The sequence below is a fragment of the Mandrillus leucophaeus genome, unplaced genomic scaffold (genome assembly GCF_000951045.1).
Source record: "Mandrillus leucophaeus isolate KB7577 unplaced genomic scaffold, Mleu.le_1.0 Scaffold231, whole genome shotgun sequence".
Classification (NCBI taxonomy): domain Eukaryota; kingdom Metazoa; phylum Chordata; class Mammalia; order Primates; family Cercopithecidae; genus Mandrillus; species Mandrillus leucophaeus.
This window is the reverse complement of record NW_012102377.1, coordinates 1,777,233-1,793,519: the sequence shown is the minus strand read 5'-3', so window position 1 is coordinate 1,793,519 and position 16,287 is coordinate 1,777,233. Positions and strand designations below refer to the sequence as shown.

At 38.5% G+C, this 16,287-nt stretch overlaps 1 protein-coding gene across 7 annotated transcripts in view; it reads left to right on the top strand.

The window, feature by feature from the left end:
• Positions 1-16,287, top strand: part of IGF2BP2 (insulin-like growth factor 2 mRNA binding protein 2) — a 203,069-nt gene that overhangs the window by 164,370 nt on the left and 22,412 nt on the right. For 5 of the 7 annotated variants that reach the window (XM_011981882.1, XM_011981880.1, XM_011981883.1 and 2 more), the window contains 3 exons: positions 7,540-7,662; positions 8,026-8,161; positions 10,734-10,862. In XM_011981882.1, the coding sequence (XP_011837272.1) occupies positions 7,540-7,662; positions 8,026-8,161; positions 10,734-10,862 (388 nt within the window). The remainder of the gene's footprint in view (positions 1-7,539; positions 7,663-8,025; positions 8,162-10,733; positions 10,863-16,287) is intronic. The other 2 variants (XM_011981885.1, XM_011981884.1) reach the window with 1 other exon arrangement.

Genomic DNA, 16,287 nt, shown 5'->3' with positions numbered 1-16,287 from the left:
CAGCCTCTGGTAATCACCACTTCTTTCTGTGAATTGGACTACTCTAGATACCTCATATAGGTAGAATCATATACTATTATTCTTTTGTGACTGGCTTATTTTACTTAGCATAGTGTCCTCAAGGTTCATCCATGTTATAGCATGTAACAAGTTTTCCTTCCTTTTTATGGCCAAATGACATTCCAGTATATGTATATACCACATTTTGTTTATCTGTTCATCTGGTGATGGACATTTTGAGCTCTTCTGCTTCTTGGCTATTATGAGTAATGCTGCTATGAACATAGGTTTTCAAATATTTCTTCAAGACCCTCTTTTCAATTCTTGTGGATATGTGCCAAGAAGTGAGATTGCTGGGTCATATGGTAGTTCTGCTCTTAATTTTTTGCGGGGAGGCTTCGTACTTTTTCTCATAGCAGTTGCTCCATTTTCCAACCCCACCAACAGTGCACAGGGGTTTCAGTTTCTCTGTGTTCTCCCCAACACCTGTTATTTTCTGTTACTTCAATAACAGCTATCTTAATAGGTACCAGGTGACAGACAGCTCGTTGTGGTCTTGATCTGTGTTTGTTTCTCTGATGATTAATGATTGGTGATATTGAGCATCTTTTTATTTATTTATTGACCATTTGTATATCATCTTTAGAGAAATGTCTATTCAAATCCTTTGTTCATTCTCTAATTGAAGTATTTCATTCTTTTGTTATAGGAGTTGTAGCAGTCCTTTATTTATTCTTGATCATTAACTATATATTAGTCCATTTGGTGCTGCTATAACAGAATACTCAAGCCTGGATAAATTATAAAGAACAAAATTTATTTGGCTCATGGTTCTGGGAAATCCAAGAGCGTGGTGTCAGCATCTGGTGAGGGTTATCCTATGGTGGAAAGCCTGAGGCAGAAGCAAGTGCAAGAGACAGAGAGAAGAAATAGGTCCAAACTCACCCTCAGCCCACGAATTCACTCTGTGATAACTGCATTAACCCATTCATGAAGGTACTCATGACCTAATCACCTCCTAAAAGTCCTATCTTTCAACACTGTTACAGTGGCAATTAAATTTCAACATGAGTTTTGAGGGGAATTTGAAACCATAGCAAACCCCTTACCAAATAAATGATTGGTGAATATTTCTCCCATCCCATGGATTGACCTTTCACTCTGTTGATTATATCCTTTGATGCACAAAAGTTTTTAAGTTTGATGTACTCCCACTGGTCTAATTTCGCTTTTGTTGCCTATGCTTTTGGTATCATGGTGAAACCAAGAAGTCTTTACCATGTCCAATATCGTAAAGCTTTCCCGTGTTTTCTCTTAGGAGTTTGATAGTTTTAGGTCGTATGTTTAGGTCCTTAACGTATTTTGAGTTAATTTTTGTTTATGGTGTAAAATAATGGTTCAACTTCATTCTTCAATGAAGAATGTGTATGTCCAGTTTCCCCAGCACCATCTGGTGAATAGACTGCTCTTTCCCTAACTAGTAGTCTCAGCACCTTATCAAAAATCACTGGAGACTATACGTAAGGATTTATTTCTGGGCTTTCTATCCTATTTCATTCGTCTATTTACCTGTTTTTATACCAGTACTATGCTGTTTGATTATGTAACTTTGTAATATATTTTGAAAGCGGGAAGTCTGAGCCCTTCAACTTTCTTATTTTTCGAAATCGTTTTGGCTATTCATGGTCCTTTGAGATTCCATATGAATTTTTGTATTTCTGCAAACAATGCCCACTGTGATTTTGATAGAGCTCATATTGAATCTGGTAGTATGAACGTCTTCACAATATTAAATATTCCAATCCATGAATACAGGATGTCTTTCCATTTATTCGTGCCTTCAAATTTCTTTCAGTAACCTTTTGTGGTTTGCAGTGTACAAGTCTTTTACCTCCTTGGTTAGTTTTATTCTTAAGTATTCTATACTATACTTTTTGATGCTATTGTAAGTGGTAGTGTTTTCTTAACTTCCTTTTCAGATTGTTCATTGTTGTGTATAGAAATGTAAATGATTTTTGCATGTTGATTGATTTTTGTATCCTGCAATTTTGCTGAATTTGTTTATTCTAACTTTTTTTTTTTGTAGAGTCTTTAAGGCTTTCTACATATAAAATCATGTCATCTGTGAATAGAGATCATTTTATGTCTTTCTTTCCAATTTGAATGCCTTTTATTTCTTTTTTGTACCTAATTGCTCTGGCTAGGACTTCCAGTACTATGTGGAATAGAAATGGACAGGAGTGGGCATCCTTGCCTTGTTCCTGGTCTTAGAGGAAAAGCTTTGCTTTCAGTCTTTCATCACTGAGTGTGATGTTAGCTGTGGCCTTTTCATAAATGCTCTTATGTTGAGGTAATTTCCTTTTATTCCTAATTTTGTTGGGTGTTTTTATCATGAAAGGCTGTTAAGTTTGTCAAACGCTTTTTCTAATGACATGATCATGTGTTTTTTTCCCCCCTTCATTCTATTAATGTGATTTATTATATTGATTGATTTTTAAAAAAATATTTGTAGAAATGGGGTCTCACTACGTTTCCCAGGCTGGTCTTGAACCCCTGGCCTCAAGTGATCCTCCTTCCTTAGCCTCCCAAAGTGATGGGATTACAGGCATAAGCCACTGCGCCCAGCTCTCCATTAATTGATTCTTGTATGCTGAACAAACCTTCCATTCCAGGAACAAATCCCACTTGATCGTGGCATATAATCCTTTTCATATGCTGAATTTGATTTGCTAGTATTTTGTTGAGGATTTTTGCATCCGTATTCATCGGAGATAATGGTCTGAAGTTTTCTTTTTTTGGGTTGTCTTTGTCTGGCTTTGGAATCAGGGTAAAGCTGGCCTCATGGAATGAGCTTGGAACTGTTCCCTCCTCTTCATTTTCTTGGAAGAGTTTCAGGAGGATTGGCGATAATTCTTCTTTAAATGTTTGGTAGCATTCTCCGATGAAGCCATCTGGTCCTGGGCTTTTCTGTGTTGGGAGGTTGTTGATTACTGATTCTATCTCTCATTATTGGTCTGATCAGACTTTCCATTTCTTCATGATTCAATCTTGGTAGGTTGTGTGTTTCCTCTAGGAATTGATCCATTTCTTCTAGGTTATCAAATTTATAGGCATACAATTCTTCATACTATTCTCTTATAATCCTTCTTCTCTCTGTAGTATTGGTAGTAGTGTTCCCTCTTTCATTTCTGATTTTAGTTATTGAATGTTCTCTTTTTTCCCTTAATCTCGCTAAGGATTTGTCAGTTTGGTTGATCTTTTCAAATACCCAACTCTTAGTTTTATTGGTTGTATTTGTTTATCTCTGCCCTGATTTTTATTATTGCCATTTTTATGCTGGTTTTGGGCTTGGTTCTTTTCAAGTTGAAATAAAAGGATGGGGCTGGGTGCGGTGGCTCATGCCTGTAAATCCCAACACTTTGGGAGGCCGAGGTGGGCAGATCACAAGGTCAGGAGTTCGAGACCAGCCTGGCCAACATGATGAAACCCCATCTCTACTAAAAATACAAAATTAACCGGGTGTGGTGGCACACACCTGTAATCCTAGCTACTCAGGAGGCTGAGGCAGGAGAATCACTTTAGCCCGGGAGGTGGAGGTTACAGTGAGCCGAGATCATGCCATGGCACTCCAGCCTGGACAAAAAGAGTGAAACTGCATCTCAAAGAAAAAAAAAAAGAAAAAGAAAAAACAATAAAATAAAACATAAAATAAAAGAATGATAGACAGCAACACAAAGCTATATGAAAATATATGGTTATCTGGTAAGGGTAAATATTAACAAATATAGTAACCTGTACTGTAGTAATTTTGGTGCGTAGAATTTAAATGACAAAAACTTTTTTTAATATAAATCTTTGTTAATGAGTATAAAAACATATGAAGATATAATTTGTGGTATTTGGGGATGGGGTGAAAGTAGAGTTTTTGTATGCAATTGAAGTGAAGTTGTTATCAGTTTAAAATAGGATGCTATGACTTTAAGATGTTTTATGTAATTGCAATAGTATCCACAAAGAAAAAATCTGTAAGAACACACACAAAAGAAAATCAAAGCACATCACTATAAAAAATCAACAAAACATAAAGGAAGACAGGAAGAAAGGAAAGAAGGGACAAAACTACAAGACATACAGAATACAATGAAGAAAATGACAAAAGTAAGTCCTTCCCTATCTGTAATTACTTTAAGTGCAAATGAATTAAACTCCACATTCTTGGCTAAATGGATTAAAAACAGGATCTAACTGTATGCGGTCTACAAGAGACTCATTTTAGATATAAAGACACATATAGGCTGAAAGTAAAAAGATGGAAAAAGATACTCCATGCAAATGGTAAGCACAAGGGAGGAGTAGCTATACTAATATCAGATGAATAGACCAAAAACAAAACTGTTACAAGAGACAAAGAGGGACATTATATAATATTGAAGGAACAATTCACTAAGGAGATATAACAATTATAAATATGTACACAGCAAACCTTAGAGTTCCTAAATATATGAAGTCAACTTTGAAAGAACTGAAGGGAGAAATAATTAGCAACATGATATCAGTAGGAAACTTAAGTGCCTCACTTTCAATAATGGATAAAACTACCAGATAGAAGAACAATAAGGAAATAGAATTGGAACAACACTGTAGACCAACAGACATACGAGAACATTCCACCCAACAACGGCAGAATATATGTTCTTCTCAAGTGCACGTGGAACTCTCTAGGAGAGATAACATACAAAACAAATCTTAACAAATTCAAGAAGATTGAAATCATACAAAGTATCTTTTCTGATCACAATGGAATGAAACCAGAAATCAACAGCACAAGGAAAATTAGAGAATTTAGCATTTTTTGTAGAGCATGTCAAGTGGTAATAAAGTCCCTCAGTTTTTATCTGGGAATCCTAATTTCTCCTTTATGTTTGAAGGACAGTTTTACCACACATGGTATCCTTGGATGGCATTTTCTTTCAGCACTTCAAATATATCATCCCACTCCCTTCTGGCCTGCAAAGTTTCTGCTAAGAAATCTGCAGATAGTGTTATGGAAGCTCCTTTGTATGTCACAATTGCTTTTCTCTTGCCACTTTGAAGGTACTCTCTCTTTGACTTTAGGCAGTTTGATTATAATGTGTGTCAGTGTGGTTTTCTGTGGATTTGTCCCAGTTGGAGTTCTGTAAAATTTTTGATTTGTATGTACATTTCATTCTTCATATTTGGGAATTTTTCAGCTATTCTTCAAATAAGCTCTCTGCCCCTTTGTTCCCTTTTTTCTTTCTGGGATTCCCATTATGCTTATGTTGATCTACTTGGCATGTCTCTGGGAGGCCCATTATGCTTATATTGATCTGCTTGGCAAGTCTCATAGGTCCCTAGTCTCTCTTCACTGTATTTATTTATTTTAATCCTCTGACTTGAAGACTTCGAATGACCTGTATTCAAATTTGCTGGTCCTTCCCTCTGCCTGGTCAAGTCTGTTGTTGAACTCCTCTAACAAATTTTTCTGTTCAGTTGTATTTTTCAGCTCCAGAATTTGTTAGGTTCTTTTTTATAGTTTCTGTCTCTTTGTTGATACTCTCATTTTGTTCATGCATAATTTGTCCAACTTTATTTAGTCGTCTATCTGTGTTCTTGTTTAGCTCAGTACAAGAACTCTATTGGGTGAAGAATGTTCTCCTTGCTCTTAAAAAAAGGTACAAGGGAGAGTGATGTTAGCGAGATGACAGACGAGGAAGCCACAGGTCTCTTTCTCCCTCACAGACACCTCAAATTAACAAGAGATAGACCAGAATGCTTCTGTGAGGACTCTAAAGTCAGCTGAGAAGCTATAATATGAAGTCCACTGTAAACTAAGAAGGCATTCCAGGCTGGGGCCGTGGTTCACGCCTGTAATTCCAGCACTTTGGGAGGCCAAGGTGGGCAATTGCCTAAGCCCCAGAGTTCGAGATCAGCCTCGGCAACATAGTAGGGACTGTTTTTAGTCCTTACTAAAAATACTCATTGAGCATCTTTACAATTATTTTTAATTATTGGTCAGGGAGCATGTAGATCTGTATTCTTTAGAGTCAGTTTTTGGGAGTTTTATTTTGGTCCCTTCATTGGGTCATGTTCCTCTGTTTCTTTGTATGCCTAGTAAATTTTTTTGTTGGGATTTGGGCGTTTGAAAAAACAACCACCTCTCAGGGTCTCTGTGTACTGGCTTTGGGCAGTGGAAGACCTGAAATCAGCCTAGCTAGAGGTTCTAGGACCTCTCAAAACTGTTCTAATCTCTTGATCCCTCTGGTGTCTGACTGTAGAACTGCAGTTCTTGAATGCTGCTTGCCTCTGCTTTCAGCAGCTTCTGAACTCTGATGCTGATCCTGTCAGTGCTCTGAGTCAGTGACACAAAAACCAGTTTTTCTGGCACCTTCCAGACAAGCCAAAATGTTGTATGCATAATCCAGTCTTTGTTTCTATCCCAAAGGAGGAGCCCAGCCTTTAGGGTTTCCTCCCCTTTGCTCTTCAGTATGCCATGTAGGGGGTGGGGCCTTGAAAACACTGTGAATGTTCTTACCTTTTTTGCTGGAAATATATATATACACACACACACACACACACACACACACACACACACACACACACATATATATATATTCAGGAAACCAACTAGTAAATTATGATAAGTACACTGGACAACATCATGTGAAGACGTTATATATATCTATATCTATATATGGTGGGTGTGTGTGTGTGTGTGTGTGTGTGTGTGTGTGTGTGTAGTTGTTGTTGTTGTTGTTTTTAGACAGGGTCTTGCTCTGTAGCCCAGGCTGGATGCAGAGGTGTGTGATCATGGTTCACGGTAGCTTTGGCCTCCCTGACTCAAGCAGTCCCACCTCAGCCTCCCCAGTAGCTAGGACTACAGGCATGCACCACTATGCCTGGATAATTTTGTATTTTTAGTAGGGACGGTGTTTCACTGTGTTGCCAAGGCTGGTCTCGAACTCTGGCGCTTAGGCAGTTGCCCACCTTGGCCTCCCAAAGTGCTGGAATTACAGGCGTGAGCCACAGTGCCCAGCCTGGAATGCCTTCTTAGTTTACAGTGGACTTCATATTATAGCTTCTCAGCTGATCTTTAGAGTCCTCACAGAAGCATTCTGGTCTATCTCTTGTTAATTTGAGGTGTCTGTGAGGGGGAAAGAGACCTGTGGCTTCCTCGTCTGTCATCTCGCTAACGTCACTCTCCCTTGTACCTTTTTTTAAGAGCAAGGAGAACATTCTTCACCCAATAGAGTTCTTGTAATACCCTCATTGGCCAGATCAGCCTCATGGATCCACTTCCAACCAGTTACTACAAGGGAGTAGAATTACCATGGTTTGGCTTATGTTAATCAAAATTCATGAACTGGGGTCGGTAAGGGACCTGACCTCTCCTAAATCTCATTGTCACTTGGTACCTGAACAAAATGTCTTCCATTTGTAAGAAAAAAGCAAGGTAATGGTTTTTGGGAGACAACCATTATACCTATCTTAAAGTGTTCACTTGTTGCTTGTCTCTTTTAGAGCCGAAGAGATTCCTCTGAAAATCTTGGCCCACAATGGCTTGGTTGGAAGACTGATTGGAAAAGAAGGCAGAAATTTGAAGAAAATTGAACATGAAACAGGGACCAAGATAACAATCTCATCGTAAGCCACTTATTCAGATTAATCATGCCCAATAATGGAACACCTGAGCATTTCGATAGGTCCAGTTCATTCACCTACTTTTCCCAAAATGGGAATATAATCATAAGTGATACAATTATCTCCATCATCATTTTTTAAAAAAATACGTAAATACTTACCAGGTAAACATTTTTCACTATGGATGTTATCTAAATCACGAGTAAGATTTGAAATAGGACGGCAGGGGTTCTACACCACAGTGTGTTGTGAGAGAATTGAGTCTTCTCCCTCTTCGCCAAAACTTGTTTGTGATTTTCTTTTTTTTTTTTGGCATTTTATTTTTCCTGTTGAAAACAAAATTTGTCTTTTCTTCTTACGGGTCAGTTTGCAGGATTTGAGCATATACAACCCGGAAAGAACCATCACTGTGAAGGGCACAGTTGAGGCCTGTGCCAGTGCTGAGATAGAGATTATGAAGAAGCTGCGTGAGGCCTTTGAAAATGATATGCTGGCTGTTAATGTAAGTCCCTAATGCTTTCTTCTCTGCTGGTTTTCACATGTGTTTTCAGGTAGTGCTCAAGGCTCTCTTAAGAATAATTGTCATTCAGCTAATCAGGAAGTGCCTTAGGATAGGTATGCAGAATTTTTCCTGACTTCCTAGGATAAAGGCATTAAAATCATCAGGAAACCAACTAGTAAATTATGATAAGTGCAGGGGACAACATGATGTGAAGACGTTAAAATTATAACTTTGAAGACTGACATAAGGAAAAGCTTATGATACAATGTTTATTAAGAAAAGCAAGAATGACTCTGTGTGGTGGCATGCATCTGTAGTCCCAGCTACTCAAGAGGCTGAGGCAGGAGGAGCACTTGAGTCCTGGGGGTTGAGGCTGCAGTGAGTGGGCATTACGCCACTGGACTCCAGCCTGGGCAACAGAGTGAGACCCCATCTCTAAATAATTAATAAATAAGAAAAGCAAGATATAAATGTATGTAACTAAAGTTACAATTATGTAAAATAACATGGATCAGAATGACTGGAAGGCTACATACAAAAATGAAAATAGCTGGCATGTTAGAAAAGTGGGATTTTTTTCCATGTATGTAGCCTTCTGAACCTTATGTAATATTGTCCTGTTCCTTTTTAAATTTTAAAAACGCATGCTTTAAAGTTAACTTCTGATTTTCCTCCCTTGCTTGCTGATCCGCACTTTTAGATTGTCTGATAAATGTTGTCAACCACTTGAGCCTTTACTGTGTATTTGTAGCAGACTCAATTAGGTTTGTCCTTCCTGTGATTGCTACCTAATTTTTATTCTTAATGGGGAGACGCCGATCTGGCATTCAAAAAAAAAAAATCCTTTAAAATATTTGGGCATCAGCAAAAGTCCAGCTCAGAGGAGTAAATTTTTTCACTTTTTAATTAGATTTTTCGGACATATACAGAAGTGAAAAGGATGCTTCAATAAGCCCTCATATACCCATAATCCACCTTTTGCAGTTATCAACTCACCGTCTGTTTTGTTTCCTCTAAATCCTCATCCACATCCACTGTTCATACCTGTTGGATGACCTTGAAGCAAATCTCAGACCTGATAATATTTCCTAGAGAAATAAATGTGGACAAAGCACTCTATAGGTTAAGCCCAAGTCCCTCACTGCAGCACTTTCTGCTGTACCCTCTACTGCAGCCCAGAATCTGTCCCCACCTCACCCCGACCCCCACCTTAGCAGCCCACATCACGTGATAATTATAGGGCGTGATGAGAAGAGCTAGAGCAGGAGACTGCAGTGTGGTCTTCTCCCCATGTTTGGATGTATTTGTGGAAGTATCATCTGACAATCTCATCTTCCTGTGGGTTCTTGACATCTTATGATAAACATCTCTTTCTGTGAACACCTGGAAAAGCTACAGAAGGGTCTGAGTGATTCATACATCTTCACCTGAGCTTACCACTTAGGTTCATTCATGTCTGTGCCAAAGTCATGCACTGGTAGGTGAATAACAAAATTACCACATCTTATAGACAAAATGAGGTAAAGACGAAGGATATGAGCCCTGCTATTCCAAACGTTCTTAAAAAAAAGGCAAGTTACAGAGTGAATGTAGCCAAAAATAAGAAAATAGAAAATGTTAGGAAATTGCTTCATGTTCAGGGAATGGGTGACCACGTTCCTCTGCCTCTGAAGACCTGTATGGTTAAAACCCACCCCCAGCCTGTGTGACCATCCCCATGTAGAAATGTAAAATAAGCAAGCAAGATGATCACAAAGCCAACAACTAAATAGCAGAGAGACAAAGTTGTAAACCATCCCAAAGCTGGATAATGGAGTTTACGTATATGGGACTTTACATCATGTGAAGGATCTGATCTTTCCATGGATAGAGTTGGAAAACACTGTTAATCCAATTTGTTTTAAACAGTCATTCAACGAATATTTATCGAGTACTTACTATGTACCAGGCACTGAGAACACAACACTAAGTAAGACAGTCTCTGTCTGCAAGGAAATTCTGGACTGAAAGGGGAAGAGGCAACTAAACAAGCTGTTCACATACCACGTAATGAGTGCTAGCATAGGGAAACAGGAGTGCTGGAGAGCACAGACAGGGCATTCGAGCTGAGCTTTGGGATGAAAGAAAGCTTCCTGCATGAAGGGTCATCTCTGCTCGAGTGAAACCTGCAAGTCAGTAGGACTTAGCCAGGTGAGAAAGGAGAAAAGCACTTCCTTGCCTAGGAAATAAATAGCATGTGCAGGGGCTCAGAGGTATTTAGGGAACAGGACTGACCAGGTTGGAGATGAAGGGTTAGCAGGGGTGAGGCTGACAGGGTGGCTGCCATCCCCAGGAAGAGCCTCATTTTCCATGATAAGATATGTAGACATGCCCAAGGGTGGCAGAGAAGCCTTGAAGGAACACCATGGTCAGGTTGAGATGTGGCACCCACCTCTGATACAGGGTAGGAAGAGCCTGGGCAGAGCTGATTGGGAGACGCTGGTGCCATTCAGACAAGAGAGGGAGGTTGACCCAGGCGTGCGGGCCTCTCTGGTCTCCTCCCTTCATCTTTTTTCTCCATTTCTATTCCCAGCAACAAGCCAATCTGATCCCAGGGTTGAACCTCAGCGCACTTGGCATCTTTTCAACAGGACTGTCCGTGCTATCTCCACCAGCAGGGCCCCGCGGAGCTCCCCCCGCTGCCCCCTACCACCCCTTCGCTGTAAGTAGCTCAGCTTGTGGAGGTTTGCTTATGCGCTGGGCACCTCCAGGCAGCAGCATGACTCTGCTATGTGGAATCAGAACGGAAGCTTTCATTTAAAGGCCATGCTCGAGTAGAGATGAATCCAATGTAGGTTGAACTCAACATTTCTTAGGACTTCTTCCTAATGGGCAACTAACTTAATATTAAACCATCCTCTAAACACATGTTCTTAAATATAGTATGTCACAACTAGCAAAGAAAGAAACTCACAGCAAATTCATCAACTAGAAGCTAATTTATTATTAAAAAAAAGGACTTGTTAGCTCAAATAAGAACATTTCTTGAGTGTTGGTCATTTGTTAAAGTATATAGGGTACCTGGATGATTCTTAGAGAGATATATATCTACATACATACATGTGCAGCTTCTACCTATGTTTACAAGTCAAATGTATTGTTTATTAATAGGCAATTTTTAAAAGAAAATATTACATACATTGTTTATATCTAAACACTTAGCACAATGCCTGGTATTTAGTAAGTTCTCAATAAGTATTTGTTCATAACAGAAGAAATGTGAATTTTATGAGTGTTTTACTTACTGCTTTCATTCACAAGCATTATTCAAGATTAATGCATTATCAAATTGGGGCTCAGGATGCTTGACAGCTTTTTTTGATTCCTAATTTTTCTCTACACAGACTGCTTATTTTTAAAGCAAACTTTCTTTCCCCCAATGTTTATGCTGTTTAAATGGGAAGAATTGGGTGGGTGAACATTGCCTCAGCCATTCCGTTCTTTTGAGAAGTGCTTTCTGGGGTAGGCTTCCCATTGTGTGAATTCCCAGTCGTTTTTTGGGTTATCAGTAGAGAGACAGGATGAATCCCCTGTGCCATCCTGCCAACAAAATGCAGTCACACACTGACACCCACATCCTCAGTCACATATATGCACACATTCTGCATTCCTGCTTATATATGACTCTTCTGAGTCTTTTTTTTTTTTTTTTTTTTTGAGGTAGAGTCTTGCTCTGCCGCTAGGCTGGAGTGCAATGGCACAATCTTGGCTCACTGCAACCTCCGCCCCTGGGTTCAAGTGATTCTTGTGCCTCAGCCTCCCAAGTAGCTGGGATTACAGGCACGTACCACCACACCCACCTAATTTTAGTAGAGAAGGGGTTTCACCACGTTGGCCAGGATGGTCTCGATCTCCTGACCTTGTGATCTGTCTGCCTCGGCCTCCCAAAGTGCTGGGATTACAGGTGCCTGGCACCCTGAGTTATTTCTAAATCTCTCCATACTACCTCTTTAGTTAAATCCATTTCCCCTTAAACTGAAGGAGGGGACTGACACTGAGCCTTGTGTGTTGAGCAGCCTAAAGATGCAGTATGAGGGATTGTGGCAGCTGTCAGTCACGTGGCTGTGCCAAGCAGTAAGCATAGCTTGAGAGTTTCACATCCCCATATTTTTGCTGTCAGATCTGAGAATGGCCCAGTGAGTTACAATTAAGTGGCATTGAGGCACGTATCATTTCTTGGTAGAGAGGCTGTGCATACAGCCCCACAGAAGATAACCTCAAACGTTAGGCTACCCTTTCAGTATAGGTAATATAAGTGGGGAGAGAAAAAGAGCATAATAAATTAGACCAATTCTAAAATTGGTAATCTAGGCCAGGCATGATGGCTCACGCCTGTAATCCCAGCACTTTGGGAGGCTGAGGTAGGCAGATCACCTGAGGTCAGGAGTTCAAGACCAACCTAGCCAGCATAGTGAAACGTCTTTACTAAAGCTACAAAAGTTAGCCAGGTGTGGTGGTGCATGCCTGTAATCCCAGCTACTTGGGAGGCTGAGGCAAGGAGAATCACTTGAACCTGGGAGGTGGAGGTTGCAGTGAGCTGAGATCATGCCACTGCACTCCAGCCTGGGCGACAGTGTGAGACTTCGTCTCAAAAATAAATAAATAAATAAATAAAATTAAATTGGTAATCTCAAATATAGGAGTGAGCATGCTACAACCTGAGGACCAAATCTAACTCACCATTTATTTTCATCAATAAAGGTTTTTAGGGGACACAGCCACGGTCGTTTACATACATATTATCTATTCCTGCTTTCCCCCTGTAGTGGCAGAGCTGAGTAAGTGCATACAGATCACATGAGCCACAAAGCCTAAAATATTTATGATTTGCTTCTTTACAGAAAAAGTTTGCTGACCCCTGAACTAAATTTAACAAGGAGATAATTTTTCTTTTGATAGCAGAATATTTCTAAACTTGAAAATAGGTTTTGCCAGTTGGAAAGCTTCCTTTGCATCTCAGATTTTTACTAAAATAGTAGAATAACCATTTTGCTAAAATATGTGGTTCCTGTTATTCATAAAATAGGTTTTAAATTAAAAATTGTTAAACTAAAAACAAAACAAAACAAAAACAACCAGGTAATTCGGATCTTGATCCCATGGGTCAATATTAGAGTAGATTCTAATCCAGTTGCCCTGACTGTCTGAGACATGATGGCTTCTGCAGACATCTCCTTCATGCAGCTGCAGAAGGGCAGGTCCAACGGCATGGAGACGGCCCTCACTGCCCACCTGTGCAGGACCTAGGCTGTTCCTGGAGCAATACCTGGGAAGTCCACACCACAGCCTTGTAGGCTTCCCTGGTGGGCCCAGGACTCCTGAGAACAGCAGCATAGGGTGGTGGAGACACTTTAAATACTGACAGTGTTGTTTTCCTGTCACATAGGCATTCAGATTTCAAGGAACCAAGATATTTCTTGGTTGCTTTTATATATCACAAAGCTCTAATACTTTTGCTTTTACCATCCAAAGGTCAGGGAGTCTGTGTCCCTCCTTATAACTGGCTCATCCACACCTAGGTTGGTCTCCGAACTCTGGAATTTTTAATACATATGTGTGTATATGAAAACTTTACCACTTTTTTTTTTTTTTTTTACTGTTTTTCTGGTTATAAAAGTAATACGTGGATAGTATTTAAGAAGCAGGGAGTATGTACTTTTGAATTTTCCAAAAAAAAAAAAAAACAACACATTTCTCTGATCCTAAAAAAAAAAAAAAAAGCAGCAAATGATACAGAAATGCAGAAAGTGCAAGTTTTTTCTTAACCTAGATATAAGCAGTGTTTCTGTGTAGGCATGTGCATGTGTGTGTGTGTGTATATTTATACGTGATTTATAGTTTTTCCCCCAATTTTTAACTCTGGAATGGAAATCCTTGTGTGTATACATCTTGATTCATTTATCCAATTATTTCCTCAGAATAATTTCCTGGAAATAGAATCAAAGAATGTGTACATTTTCTGTGCTGATACATAGTACACAATTTTGATACAAAAAAGGTATATTACTTTTCATTCCCATCAAGAGTGTGTGTAACAGAGCAGGACTTTTTCTTCCACACCAGCACTCCCAATTATTCCTCACAGTCTGATATTTTAAAATATGCGGTTTTTAAAATTATTATTATATGACTGAAAAATTTTGTATTGGCCATTTTTGTTCTCTCTGATAAGTTGCTTTCTGTATTTTTGGCCCCTCAGTCTATTGAGAAGTAATATACCTTAGGTTCTAGAGCAGACTGTGTGCATTTGAATTTCTACACTGTCACTTGCTGTTTTTAACTTTGAGCAAGTGACTTAAGCTCTTCAGATCTGGGAGAAATAATAGTACCTACATTAGGGGATGGTTATGAGGGTAATTAAGTCAGTTAAAACCTACATACAGTAACTGCTATGTAAATCATAGCTGCTATTATCATCTTTTTATTTCATCTTTTTCTTAATGATTCATCATAGCTAATTACATATTAAGGCTGCTAACCGCTTGTCATGTTGTAAATATTTTCAACAAATACTCTCTTTGCTTTATTTGTGGTGTCTTATGTCATAAATAATTATATGTATATATTATATATATGTTCATTTATAGTGAACAGTAGTTCATAGTTCAACTTAAAATGCCAACTTTGTCATACACAGAATTCTCACTTAACTATATATGTAGTTCACTATATATATATATATATATATATATCGAATGAACTTCTGTTTGAAGTTAAATGTAAACATTTCCCTTTAGCCTTTCTTCTTTCATCCAAATTTCACCCAATACCCCCTCCCTAGAAGTGTAGTAGTTATAAAAAAGTTTTCTCGGCGTATATACAAACATGTTATTAAAAAATACAAATGAAATTATGCTGTACACAGGGAATTACAACTTTTGTTTTTACATATTATGGGCATCTTTCCATAGCTAGACCTAGTTTTATTTAATGGCTGCATAATATTCCATTAAATGAGTTTATCATAATTTTTGTAACCAGCACACTAGTTTTACACATTTGGGTTGATTCCAAGTTATTAGTATTACAGACAATGTCAAAATCAGTATCTTTACAGGCATATCTTGAAGATACTGTGGATTCATTTCCAGTTCTCCATAGTAAAGTGAATAACATGATAAAACAAGTTACACTTTTTTTTTGTTTGTTTCCCAGTTCATATAAAAGTTGTGTTTACACTATACTGTGGTCTGTTAAGTGTGCAATAGCATTATGTCTGAGAAGACAACAATATCCATGCCTTAATTTAAAAATATTGCTTAAAAATGCAGACACAGAAACACAAAGTGAGCATGTACCGTTGGAGAAATGATACCAATAGACTTGTGTGACATAGGGTTGCCACCAGCCTTCCAGTTTGTAAAAAACACGATTATCTGCAAGGTGCAATAAAGCCAAACACAATACAATGAGGTGTGCCTCTACATAAATCTTTGCACAAGTGTGTGAGTATGTATATCTGAAAGTAAATTCTCTAAGACTGGAATTATTATTTCAAAGCGTATATGTATTTAAATATTCACAGATTTCTCTCCACCAGAATTCATGCAGAAAACTTAAAACTTAAGGTAGTAAAATGATTGATATTTTCCTTTTGAGTTTCTGACCTTTGACATCATGCTAAGGAAAAAAGCCTTCTCCCATCCAAGACTGCAAAAATAAAATATTCTCCCGTATTTTCTTTTTCTTTGTGTAAGAGATTGTGCTATGTTGCCCAGGCTGGAGTACAGTAACTGTTCACATGCACAATTATAGCACGCTACAGCCTCGAATTCCTGGGCTCAAGCAATCCTCCCGCCTCAGCCTCCTCAATAGCTGGAACTACAAGCACTTGCCACCACACCTGGCCCATGTTTTCTTACACTAGTTTTTAGTTGTTGGCTTTGGAGGATTGTGTATGTCTGCAATTCATGGGGAATTTATCTTGACTTATACTGAGATACAGATCTGGCTTTATTTTTTAAGTTTTTAACTTGATTTTGTTCATTTATATTTTCCTATGAAAATATAAATTTTTTCCACTTAATTTTTCTTTTTATGTGTATTGATATAAAGTGATACAAAACAGACTGTTGCCTTTTAAATAT